General features: G+C 43.7%; 1 protein-coding gene across 1 annotated transcript in view; it reads right to left on the bottom strand.

The window, feature by feature from the left end:
* The window catches only part of ARHGAP20 (Rho GTPase activating protein 20), a 92,772-nt gene that overhangs the window by 17,184 nt on the left and 61,658 nt on the right, over positions 1 to 13,930 (bottom strand). Inside the window, exons 7-9 of the mRNA XM_038387173.2 lie at positions 12,237 to 12,314; positions 8,069 to 8,135; positions 5,191 to 5,379 (exon numbers count right to left, since the gene is read on the bottom strand). Of these exons, the coding sequence (XP_038243101.1) occupies positions 5,191 to 5,379; positions 8,069 to 8,135; positions 12,237 to 12,314 (334 nt within the window). The remainder of the gene's footprint in view (positions 1 to 5,190; positions 5,380 to 8,068; positions 8,136 to 12,236; positions 12,315 to 13,930) is intronic.

A 13,930-nucleotide genomic window follows, 5' to 3' on the forward strand; every position in this document is an offset into this window, starting at 1 on the left:
AGACTAACAAATTTATTAGAGCATAAGCTTTCGTGAGCTACAGCTCACTTCATCGGATGCATTTGGTGGAAAATGCATCCGATGAAGTGAGCTGTAGCTCACGAAAGCTTATGCTCTAATAAATTTGTTAGTCTCTAAGGTGCCATAAGTAGTGCTATTGATAATGGGTCTGCATCAGAACTTGAGAGATTTGATTTGCATTTCTATTTTCTCTTGCCAGTCAACGTCAGCTGCCAAGCTGGGCCTATAAACCTAATCACAACCTGTTTACTAATTGCCTCATTCCTAAAATACACCATGAAGTAATAGATGCTGCATAACATTGAAGAGAAGGAAATTATTTTACGGTATATAAAACGCAGTTAAATTTCCTGTGTAATGTGCAATACATACACATACCAAACCCCCATATATTTAATTTCTAGATACGTTAAAAATGGTGTTCTAGGCATACACTCTGAGCAATGATATCCAGGAAATAAAAATAATTGGTGAGGCACGTGAACAAATTCTACATATGTATGATTTTATACGATTATTAATACTACAGTAACACAAAGAAGTGACAACTGAGATCAGGGTCCCAGGATGCTAACAGCAGTAAAAAACACATATTAAGGGAGTCCCTGCCCCAATGAGTCTACAGGCTAAGGCCCCAGCCCTGCAAAATCTTACTTGTGTGCTTAATTTTAGGCACTCTGACTAGTCTGTCTCACTGAGGTCACTCAGTGTGTGCAAGAGTATGCAGGGTTAGGCCCTATACAGACAAGAACAGTATTATCCTCATTAATGGAAGCAGAGATGTACATTAGTACATACTTAACCTTAAGAATGTGAGTAGTCCACTTCTGGGAGCCACTTGGAGGACAGTGGATGCCTCGCTTTACAGCTTCCTTCCTCACCGCCAAAAATCCACAGCCATCACTCCCCCCCACATCTAATTTTCATCGGATATTATTCTACAACTCTTTCGATGTAATACCGTTATGGATGCTGCTCCATTTCCAGACTTTCTACAAAATACCAAAAAGCAGAAGCTGTTCTGAGGGGTCAAAGGCTTCTTGCAGCCAGAATGGCTGACCAGGGGGAGGCCGCCCTCTCTGAAACCAGATGCAAATATGAACTGGTTACAAAAAATCTCCCGTGAACAGATGATCTTCAGAAAAAGATGATGATGATACAACAGTGATCAAACATATTACTAGTACGCTCCATGCTAATTTGCGAGGCTTGGCATCAAGACTAGAGGACGCTGAGAACAGAATCTCCTCACAAGAAGACAGTGAGTAGTATGCATACAACTGCAGAGCAACAGGAAAGAACTATTAAAGCACCCCAGGAGAAGGTTAAGGATCTTGAGGGAAGAATCTGAGACTTGTGGGTCTCCCAGAGGGACTGGAAAAAAGGGAGGCCTGTTGAATTTGTATCCACCATACTGCCAGCACTTTTGTCTCCAGCCCCAATCAAACTTAGAAATTTAGAGTGCTCACCGCTCTTTTGCACCAAACCCCCTCCAAATGCAAAGCCCCGGGCCATAATTGTAAGATTTTAAAAATACAATACTAAGGAACTCATTCTTAAAAAAGCCCATGAACTGAAAAATCTAACATGGAAAGGACACAGGCTGACGATTTCCCTGGATTACACCAAGGATATGCTGGAAAAAGGGCTAAATTCAATAGATCAAGAGCCCTAGCCAAAGGATTGGGTTTGGACTACTTCATTTCCTTCCCTGCTATTTTCAAAGTTAAAGAGGAAGGCAAGATGCTCATGATTCCAGTGCACAGGGAGCACCATCTACCTCGAGGTCCTGACTCCAAGCAAATCGTTGCACCGGACCTGGGGACCCCTTACACCTATGGATTGGCAAGGCTCAACAGATCAGCGTGATGCTGTTTTCTATCTGAGGCACTCTCCCTCCTGGTACGTTTTCCAACCCCTTACCACCTCCCCCACCCACTTTTTAAAAAAGCTTCCTGCCTGATGATTTTACTTGGTTTCATCCCCATCTAATTCAGAAATTCAGGGTTTATAGTAAATCTGGAAATATTCAACCCATTTGCCCTAAATGTACATTTATAAAAGAGATACCAGATCTAAACAATGGAATAAAGATTTCAGACGAAGTGAACTGCAACTCACGAAAGCTTATGCTCAAATAAATTTGAGTCTCTAAGGTGCCACAAGTACTCCTGCTCTTTTTGCGGATACAGACTAATATGGCTGCTACTCTGAAACCAGTTTAATGATGAATCTTTTCAATTCTCCATGGTGAATAAATCTGATCTCCTAAAAACCTATCCAAGAATAATTATTATTGCTGGTTATGATTCACCAAATTACTGAGACTGTGTTAGTACGAGACGGTCAGTTGTCTTTTCCAATAATATTAGTTCAGGTGGGTTTTTTTTTTTTTAGTTATTTTCGTTAAATGAGTTGAAATAAATGTTAAGCTGATTTACATTGCTGATGTAGCTATTGGGCAATGGAGTTCACACAATACTCAAGTGTGGACAAAAAAACTCTACGGGGTAAAATTTAGGCAGAACTGTTCTGCCAATAAACACTTATCTGCAAATGATCCCGTTATGTTAGAATAAGGTTAAACTATTTGGATACCTTTCTTATGCAACTACTATAGACTTGTTCTTTAGACACTAGCCTTCTTCCCCTTTTGTTGCTGTGAATAGAACAGAAACCATTCCCTCCCTTGATATGAGACTATTTCTTCTTTATAAAGTTAGAGGGAAACCACCTATACCCCACATGGGTGTTTTGGAGAGGTAGGGGAGTGAGTGAAAAGGTCACCCCCTTGTAAACCTCCTGGACTGAGGTACTAGTTCCATTTGGGTAAGAATTATGTATTTTTAAGTGATCCTTTGTCAGTTTTGACCACTTCATTTCTTTTTATTGAGTTTTTCCTATTTGTTTCCCACATTATACCTATCTTTAAACTTTCCAGGTCTGCCTTACCTTCTCCTCTTTCCCCTTCCCCTCATGCCCCCACAGCAGTGAAGGGAAACCCAGATTTACCATTCCTAAGATCTGGAAGTAGCAGTGACCCAAGCAACGACACTATTCAGGTGCCCGATAAAGAGATACTTGACCTAAACATTTCTTATGGCTAAGATTATAAAGAGCGTTTCCTGGACTATAAAAGGAGTTAATCATTTGATAAAAAGAAAAAGAATGGTCACCCACCTCAAAACACTGAAAGCAGATATTATCTTCCTATAGGAAACCTACCTTAATGACTTGGGGGCAGAGAAATTGTGGAGGGGTTAGATGGGGGGGAAGGGATGTTTAACAATTTCTCCTCTGCAGCCAAAGGTGTAGTAATATTGTTTCACAAAAGACTCAATTTACAAATTCTAGATGTAAACAAAGATGAAGGTGGTAGATTTTTCCTGGAGAAGGCTAAGATTTCCAACTATCAGTGGTTTTCAAACTGCGGGTTGTGACCCAGTACTGGGTCGCATGATGTAAGGCACTCGGTCATGGCGGCTCTGGTCAGCACAGTCGACTGGGTCTTTAAAAGTCTCATCAGCGGTGTTGCCTGGCTAAGGCAGGCTAGCTCCTACCTGTTCTGACACTGCGCTGTGCCCCATAGACTGGTTCCCGGCCAATCGGAGTGCTGCCCCTGCCCTGAGCACCGGCTCTGCACTCCCATTGGCCGGGAACCAGTCTATGGGAGCTGGAGGGGTGGGGATCGGTGTCTGCAGGCGAGAGCCACGCAGAGCCGCTTGTGCACCTTCGCCTAGAAGCTGGACCTGCTGCTAGCTGCTTCCAGGGTGCAGCACGGTCCGAGGCACCAGGACAGGTAGGAAGCCTGCCTCTGCACCCCCACTGTGCCACTCACCACGAGGCGCCCGAGGTAAGCCTGTGCCCCAATCCCCTGCCCCAGCCCTGAGCCCCTCCCCACAAACCTGCAGCCCCTTCCTGCACCCCAAACCCCTCATCCCCAGCCCCACCCCAGAGCCTGCACCCCAGCCCAGAGTCTTGACCCCTCTCCTGCACCCCAACCCTCTGCACCAGCCCTGAGCCCCTACCACACCCCTCATCCCCAGTTCCATTGGGTCATGGGCATTAACAATTTTCTTCAACTGGGTCGCCAGAAAAAAAGTTTGAAAACCACTGCTCTATATATACTCTGATTAATATATATGGATCAATATAGGTGATCCAAGATTTTTTTTATTCCCCCCCCCGCAAACTAATTAATAACCCACTAGAATCAATAGTCATAGCAGGAGATTTTAATGGGGTGTTGGACTCTTTTTGAGACAAGTCAGGTCAGCCCAGTGTACACAATCCACAATCACATGCTAGAAATGCATGGGTGCCCCTCGCTTCCCCCTCCACTCAGCCTACTTCCTTCCCTCCCTCTCTATCCCCCTCCTCAGAACTCTGCTTCTCTTCTGTATCTGAACTTCGTAATTTTTCTTTCATTAGTTGGACTTTTATAAACCAATTTTGTTAGTAAATCATGGAATACAAATAGCTGCTTTATATTTTAATCATTCATATTATAGATATAATTAAATGTTTCAAGTATAGCTAAGGTTAGGCAGCAAATGGTTAATATGAAACGTTTCTGTATTATGAGAAGTTTCTGTATAGTATATATATTTATTTTAAATTAATCATAAGCAAATTAAAAAAAAAGTGTGAATCATCCCATGAAATAGGTGTTTAAAGTTAGCACCTTGCTGCATCAAGGACTAAGGGGCTTGTCTGAGGTGATGCAGAAACTGTGGGGATTAGCCAAGAATTTAATCCAAATTTCCTGAGTCCCACTCCAGTGCCTTAACCACAAAACTGTCTGGCCCCATTACAGAAAAGCAAGGCCTATGGAGACATGATATTTCTGATCAGCAAATAAACTGTTAAAATAAGCAAGCAGGCTGCCTGGAGGAGATTTGGCCATTGCTTTGTTGGTTTTGGAACAACCATTTGATAGGCATTTTCATAAAAACTTAACCTGGCTCCAAAAAAAAAAAAAGTGTAAAAAATACAGTGAACTCAAATAAGAGAGAATTCTAGTGTAAAATCTCTCATATAGCTGAAACGTACATCTGGATCCTCTTCCCCTCATCTCGTGCCCCCATCACATGAACGCTTTCTATAACTGAGAGAGAGAACTTGAAGACTCTCTCAATGAAGGACGCCTCTGTAAGGGAAGCAACTCACCATTCAGTTGCTCGCACAAAGCCAGACGACTTGGCTTCAGTATAAACTGGCACTGCAGCTCTCGGGGCAGCTGTTCCATTAAGAAGGACCCATGAAGGTCGAGAGGGTAGGCACAGTCTTTCGATTCCTGTGTCTGGGGCACAGCATCTCGAATGTGGCTCATTTTAATTCCAAAGGGATATTCATGCCCTGTTCAAAGAGAAATCAGAATCATCTATTTCGGCCTGACTGGGGACTGGCAAAATTCAATCTACTTTAAAGAAAAACAGATTTTTGTACACTGGCTTGCAACTGTCTCTCTTGGTAACCTCGGGATAAAGCTACTCTGATTCGCCTCTCATTTCTGCTGGCGTAAGTCATCTTTGACTCCACTGTAGCCAATGTTACAGTGGGTACAAGAAAATTCGGGCCAATTTTGTTAGTCAAATTGTGCAAATGCCTAGCAGAAAATTACAACTGACAATTTTGGAATCCAGTGTTTATTCCTTTTTATTGCTTTATTTTCTTGGCTGAAAATCTAGGTATTGGTTTTCCACATGGAGCTGGCAAGAAATGAAAGTCCTGGTAGCCATTATCTGCTTTGGTAGCCATTACTTCCTGACTACACAAAAAGTGTTAGATTCAATATGAAAGTGACCTCCCCTCCCTTGGTAATTGGGACATCCATCAGTGCAGGCAAAGGGGACACAATTCCAGTTCCTGTAGGATGTTGAAATAGGAAGGAAATGTTAATCACGCAATTAACTTAAACTAGTTGTCCATGGTCAATTGGAGTCTTCAGGGACTATTCAGTGTCTATTCATTTCAGTGTAATCATACAAACACTTCACTAGAAGAACTACCTCAGGGCTTGTCCACACACAGAAGTTGAACTGAAAGTGTGATGTTAAAGTGAATTAATTAAATTGGTGTAACTGTATGTAGACCAGGCATAACCTGAAATCTGTTTGTGGATGCAATCTTGGTTAAGGATGATTGTTTCAGCTTTGTTCTGCCTATTGCAGTTAGATACACATCAGGAGATAAAAACTGGGCCCTTAACTTCTCCAAGCAAACCTTTGGGTTAATATCAAGCATAGTATCAGTTTAACATAGCCATTATATGAACAACATACCCTCATATCTCAATGTCTGTACTTTGACCAGTTAACCTTTTACCCCCCAATCGGGAATATTGCAGATTATGTATTCCTTATGCCATCCGATCTTAAACCAAACTTTGCAGCCCTTGATAATCTGTACATTATTCCCTGACAACCAGAGACTTCTATGCTTAAACTCTGTACCGTTCACTTTTTTTAAACATCTTAATAACATTTTTAAATCTGTTCTTATCATCAGTTTAACATCCAATATGTCTTCTACTGAAAGGCAGGGCCGGCTCTAGGCACCAGCAAAACAAGCAGGTGCTTGGGGCGGCACATTTCTTGGGGTGGCATTCTGGCACCGGTCATGCTGCCCCTAGAAATGTTCCCCCGCCACCCCAGCTCACCTCCACTCCGCCTCCACCTAATCCCCTGAGCGCACTGCCGCCGCTCCGCTTCTCCCTCCTCCCTCCCAGGCTTGCCGTGCGAACTGTTTCGCGTGGCAAGCCTGGAAGGGAGGGAGGAGAAGCCGAGCGGCAGTGCACTCGGGGGAGGCAGTGGTGGTGGAGAGGAGGCGAGCTGGGGCGGAGAGCGGTTTCTCTACCCCTGTTACTTCCTGCACTCACCTCCGCTCGGCCTGCTCCCCGAACACGCTGCCTCTCCCTCGCCTGGGGAGGGGGGAAGAAGCTGAGCGGCAGCATGTTCAGGGGAGCAGGCGGAGCGGAGGTGAGCTAGGGTGGAGGGTTGTGGGGGGGGGGAAGGAGCCGCAAGAAGCAATAGGGGGGGGGAAATGCGGCACGCCCGGGGGAGGAGGCAGGGCCGGGGATTTGGGGAGGGGTTGGGAAGGGGCTGAGCCGGGGGCAGAGGGGCACGAAAAAAAAAAGAGGGTAGCCAAAAATTTTTTTTGCTTGGGGCAGCAAAAATCCTAGAGCCGGCCCTGTTGAAAGGATTATATTCTGCACATGCAGAAGGAGAGATTCAGTGAACTGAAAGGTCTTTTCCTTTTCTACATTCTATGATACTACATATAAAGCCACATCAGCAGTTATGTCTGAACTAAACTACATACAATACGCTGAACAACAGGTTTCAGAGTAGCAGCCGTGTTAGTCTGTATTCGCAAAAAAGAAAAAGGAGTACTTGTGGCACCTTAGAGACTAAAATTTATTTGAGCATAAGCTTTCATGAGCTACAGCTCACTTCATTGGATGCGCTTTAATACGCTGAATGACAGTCTGGTACGTTTCAAAGAAAAACGGTTTACATTGTCTATAAGGTGCACACGTTAAGACATTTTATAAATAAGAATATTGTCTGATGCCAGTAAAGCATTTGTAGTTAAGGCTGCTTTGAGAAGGAATGCTATGATTTAGCTGCAGTTAGGTTTGTGAGAGGAGAAAGAGAACAACAACAATGTGCAGGTTTTTCCCAGTTTCTGTTCGAGACTGAGAATACCGTATATATGCTATGGCAATAGAGGAGAAAACATGACAAACCAGACTGGTTCTATGAGAGAGAGAAGGTGTGTGATTAGAGGGGCTAGATCAAGGTTTATAAAATGGAAAACAAAAAATCTCAGGGAGAAAGAAATGGTACTTTCCAATTGCTAAGAGGGTACAACACAAGAGAGCTCTCCTGCAAAATAGGATCAAAGAACTCAACAACATCTGGGGTCACCCTTAAGATAGGCAAACCCACAGGACAGGAAAGTATTAAAAATAGGAAACCACATTTCTTATTTACTTTTAATATGACAGTTAATGATATAAAACAAATCCGTCCCCAAAACTCACCTATAAGTGGGTAAGGAGCATCTTCTTTTCCCGAATTCACCCACAGCTGATAGTCTTTTTCAGAGCCCTTTAAAATCAAAACAACCAGCCATTAGGAGAGGGATGTATTAGGTTTCTTACAGTAATATGAGAGTCTGTGTCTTGAGACTATGAGCAAGGGGACTCTCCAGAGGGCGACTATGCCGTAATTCCCAAATAAGAACATCCAAACTTCTGATTTATTTGCATTATTATACTGTCCAATGTGAGATGTTAAGGACTAGCTCCAAGCAGCATGAATGACTGCTTGGAGTCCTTCATTTCTAGAGGCCTCTTTCAGACTCGCAGTTCACACACTGGCAATTCTCTCTACACAGTAGCCAGACCAGAGGGGAGACAGTGTACCCTGACTTGGAGGTGACAAAATATGATTGGGTGCGAAAAACATATGCCCAATATTCTGTCCCAAAGATCTGGTTCACTGTCAAGAATGAATATCCTGCACTCTCAACATGCGCCTTGAAACTGATGATGCCCTTTGCAAGCACAAAATTGTGTGAAGTTGGATCCAGGACACTCGTGTCCATCGAGTGTCAGTATTGATCTACCACTGATGTCACATTGGAGATTAGATGTGCAACTTCTACCATGCCACCAGACTTTTAGAAGCTCTGTTGCAACACGCAAGCTCATGTGTCACATTAGAGAGCATTAAATAATGTACTTAATGTGTAAACTCCTTGGATTCCTTGGTCACTATGTTACTTCATTGCTGTCTGGGGTCACAGGAAACAGTAAGTCTCAAAATGGGGTCATGCAGGCAAAAAGTTTGGGAACCTCTGCGCTAAAGCATTCTTAATCAGAGAGTGTCCTGGCTGCATAAATCTGGCAAATACCCAGTGGTACTTTATTTAGATTTAAGACAGAGTCCAACCTTCTTTCAAATAGATTTACCACCACCCTCCAGTCTTATTTCATCTGGATCTTTTACCTGTGTCCCCAATGCTCTTGAGCCAGTTTGTATTTTCCTCCTGAGCCCACTGATGATAATCTGGACCCACCCCAGAAAGTCATAGCCACTTTCATTGCGACTGACAGTAGTACAGCTTTCTGTGCCACATCAGAACTGCTGCCAAGCTAGTTAGCAGGTGGAAGAAGGAAAATAAACAGACTCTGGAGACATCCCTGGTGTCTCACGGCCAGAAGCCAGGAGCAAATATGTACAGCTGAATAGCACAAAAAATATTTACTTTTTCTTTGTAAAATATATAGGAAGTAGACATGGGGGAGGGGGAGGGGTTGGTGAACTCAGTTTTGAGGGACTGCCCTTCCCAATTACAAACGCTGCCCCTGTAGGCAATACAAGGCCATTTGCTTGCACAGTTGTGACAGTCCTGATGTTACTGAAACACTAGTAACTCAAAATTTGAAGGAACCTCCAACCCCCAAACCCCCTTTCCTGACTAGCTTGATAGTTTAGACCAGTGGTTCTCAACCAGGGATCTGGGGCCTCTTAAGGGGCCATGAGCAGGTTTCAGGGGGGCCTCAAGCAGGACTAGTTTTAGACTCGCTGGGGACCAGGGCAGAAAGCCGAAGTCCCTCCACATGGGGCTGAAGTCCAGGGTCCTGAGCCCCACCACCTGGGGCTGAAGCTGAAGCTTGAGCAATGTAGCTTTGTGAGGACCACTGTAGCATGGAGGCCCAGGCAACTGCCCTGCTTGGTACTCCCTAATGGAGGCCCTGGCTTTTATATGCAGAAAACCAGTTGTTGTGGCACAGACTGGCCATGGAGTTTTTATGGGGGGGTGGAGCATGGCTCAGAAAGAAAAAAGATTGACACTTTGCAGGAATTGGCTGCAGTTTTCCCAGAAAAAAGTACAATGCACAAAATGCAGCAAGGTCAGGCACAGTAATAACGTCATTACTCACACAAGATGGGAAAAGTGTTTCCTTTAATTGCCATTGAAAAATCCTCCCCCTACTTTTCAGATTCTTGTTCCTGTGTGTCATGTTATGAAAGGAAAAGCAACCTATCTAATAGAAACAATCATCAGATTGGGCTTGTGTGTTTTCTTTTTAAGTTGGTCTCAGATGATTGCTGGTGTGTGATATGCCCATAATAAAACAGCTGTTAGGCCACCAAGATGCAGAAAAATTTGTGCTGTTTTACTTAGAAGAGTAGTATAGCAACCAAGAGTCTAAATTGTCCAGATAGATTTTCATTTTTTCCTGGTCAAAGTCATACATTAAACCAGGGCAAAACCTCAGGTACAGTACATATAATGGAATACTATTGTGAAGTTAACAGTGAAGCAGTTAGTTATCAACTCCTCTCCTCATACCAACCAAAACACTCCTTTGCAGTGTCAGTATCTTCATGGCCCAATGATTTCTCTGCAGACATGTGCAAGCATAATAGGGGGTAAAAATAAAGTGCATTAAGTATTGTTGGACTTGTAACTGTCATGCTGCATCAGCTCCCTTATGTTGCACTGTGGGTTGGGAGAGAAAGTGCGCCAGATTTCGACTTGCGCTACAACCTCCTTGCGTGGTAGTGGCTCAAAAGGATCCCAGAGCTACCCTAATTAGGCAGAAGGGGAAATCCTCACATGGCGTAGAGCTTCTGATTTGGTGTAACAGGGGTGTTTGAGACATGCTGGGAGGTATGGTTGAGTATTGTGCTCAAGAAATCACTGGCCGTCAGAATAGTCCCTCGGAAGCCCCGACAGCTGGTGTAAATTACAGCAGCCCTAAAGTTGCTCTAAATTGTGTCAGGACCCTTTGCAAACCCAAGGGAGCATGAAGGTGGCATTCAGCCATACTTAACTTTCCATAATTGAACCTTTGCTGAGAGAACCTTGGCCAGACCCAAGTTTCAGGACACGGGCGTGCACACATACACACACACACACACACACACACCATTTTTAAAGGCTTATATCTGAAGAGCTGTAATTTTTCACTTAACATTATTTCTATTTTTGTTCCACTTGAAAGAAGGAAATTAACCACCCAGTCGTGAACGCTCATCCACAGACTTCCACTACTGCCAGTACAGGTCAGAGACACTTTGAAAAATAGTGAGAGAGGAGGGATAGGGAAGTCAGAACTCCGGACATCTATTCCTGACCCTGACACTCACTGTGTGGTCTTGGACAAGTCATTAAAGGAAAAACTTCCAATGTAGGTGCATGTATAACCCACACACCTCCTGGGTGTGGTGCTCTATTTGATCTAATGGCATTGAGACCACTTAGAGATTAATGAATCTGCTCTACAGCCTTAGCTAAGGGCCATGTGGCTTTTAGCTCATCCAGTCAAGGCTCACGCGCTAAGCTTCAGCGGTCCCAGGTTCGATCTCACCCACCAACGACCGGGCTCTGTCGGCATTACAAGTGGGGGCTCATCCTGGATTTCAACTGGGAAGTCTCTGAAGCTCGGGACGTGCTTCCTCAGATAGGGGAAGCATGTAACCCACACACCTCCTGGGTGTGGTGTTGTGTCCCATCTAGTGGCACCGAGACCACTTAGAGAGAGATTAATGAGTCAGCTCTACCGCCTTAGCTAACAGCCAGCTGGCTTTTAGCTCATGCAGTAGAGGCTCATGCATTTAGCTCCAGAGATCCCAGGTTCAATCCCACCCGCCAACCACCAGGACCTATCGGTGTTACAATGCAATTCCACACCAAAGAGGACATGCAGACAACTACCCAGTTCAGATACCAAAGAGCAGGATGTGAGATTTAGGCACACAGCTGTACACAAATATTTGCAAATGCAATTGTGCACATCCAACTTTGAAAACAAATCAGGCCAATAAGGCCAGAGCCAACTCCCAAGGTGAATTTCAGTCTTCAACAGGAGTTGTATGGAGCTCTTAACTTGTGATCACCTCACTTCACCAGTCTGCAAAATAAATTTAATAAGCACCACGAATGCGGGGTGTATCTCATCGGGGTGTTGGGAGGCTCTCTCAATACCTATAATGCATTTGGTGATCCGTGGATGAAAAGCACTATACTAATATGTGCCTCCACAGCAGTTAAAAATCACTGGTCTCTTATGGTAACCGATGTAATTGGTGTCAATGTCTTCAGTTTGGGTAAAAAGTAAAGATTTGATAATATGATTTTTAAACAAAAAAACAAACAAACAAATAAAGTCATCAAATCTGATTGCAAGGACTTACATTAATCCCCAGCTGCTGCAGGGCTATAAGAATCACATCATTCACCGTATCAGCATTGGTTACAGTGAGCGTTTTCGACTGTGGAGAGAAAAAAGGGGAAGGGAAAATTGGCATTCTAGACTACAGTGTTTGCCAAGAACAGCCTCCCAATGACTTCACACGAGAATAGTGGTAAATTATAGTGCTGAAAAAACACTCCGTGGAAGATACTCGGTTAAGATGTTCGCCAATAAACAATATGTGCTTTTTGTGCACAAGAACAAGCTCTCAGACCTGTCCATACCTGGACCCAGCCCCACTTTCCAAACACCGATATGGGAAGGGCAGGGTGGTTATGATTTCATGGTTGAGACTCCTGCATTAAAACACGCAGCTGAATCAGCCACTAAGAAATGCACTTTCCCTCTACACAAGACAAATAAAAGGTGCATTAATGCAGGGACATATAGATATAAGAAGGAAAGAATGGAACACTTCAGAATGGATAAAGTGAGTCTGTTCAATGGAACAAATGGTCAGTGTATTAACATTTAATAACTCACTTTTCTACTGCAGATCTAGCCAGAGAGGATAGTAATAGTGACATTCACATCTCTATCCATCACCCACTTCCCATGTATATGCATCAAAGCCAAATTCTGTTTAATAGCAAAAATGCTTCCTCTCAGGAATCTCTAATCCAGTCATATTTTTACCTCCATAATGTACTCCAAACTTACTGATAAACAATATGAAACATACTATCCCTATTCAGGAAGCGATGTGTATAATGAATAGAAACTGGACATTGGTTTGACACAGGGAATGAGCTGAGCACTCCGACCATCTTGAATTCCTTCTTCTGTATGCACTGCTGTGTTTTGATTTTATTCATTCCTGGAAGTCCTGCTTCCTGAAAGCTGTTCTTCCTTGAATGATATTGCAACACCAGTATCACTGACTGCTGGGCATCAATATTATTCCTGCCTTTTGAGGGGAACATCCTCCATGATGTGTCTTATATTTTATGTTACCCTGACACATGGTTTCTAATCTTATCTTCAAGTAGTCCCTCCAGCCCATTGCAATCAATCATTATGCCCTTGCCTCTAACCCAGCTCCAACCAAAGAATACTTAGACCTTGTCTGCACTAGAACTTACTTCGGTATAACTTACGTTACTCAGGCCGGTGTAGACAGCGCTATGTCGGCAGGAGAGCTTCTCCACCAACATAGCTACCCCTTCTCATGGGAGATGGACTAATTAAGCTTCAGGAGAGCTCTCTCCCGTCGCCTTAGAGAGTCTTTATCAGAAGTGCTACAGTGGCACAGCTGCGTCAGTGCAGCTGTGCCTCTTTAGCACTTCTAGAGCAGATGTAGCCTTACCCAGAGCACTACGTTTCACACACATACTGTACAAGAATGACCTAATTAATTCTCAATACCACTGAGAGGTAGATAAGTGTTACTGACCCCATTTTACAGATGGGGGGAAAAGAGTCACAGAGGTCCAGTGTCACAGCGAGAGTAGGTGTCAAACCTGGGATTTGAATTCTTGACTCCCTGTCCAGAATCAGTTTGCTAGACCCTGCTGACACAAACACCATATCAATTTTAAACTGGACACAACATTTCCAGATAAAACAAACCCATGACGGTTTGCCTTTAATAAAAGATCTGGAATGTCCTTCTGTCTAAGCCCCTGATAGTAACAA

Source organism: Dermochelys coriacea, chromosome 1 (assembly GCF_009764565.3).
Source record: "Dermochelys coriacea isolate rDerCor1 chromosome 1, rDerCor1.pri.v4, whole genome shotgun sequence".
NCBI classification, from domain to species: Eukaryota; Metazoa; Chordata; order Testudines; family Dermochelyidae; genus Dermochelys; species Dermochelys coriacea.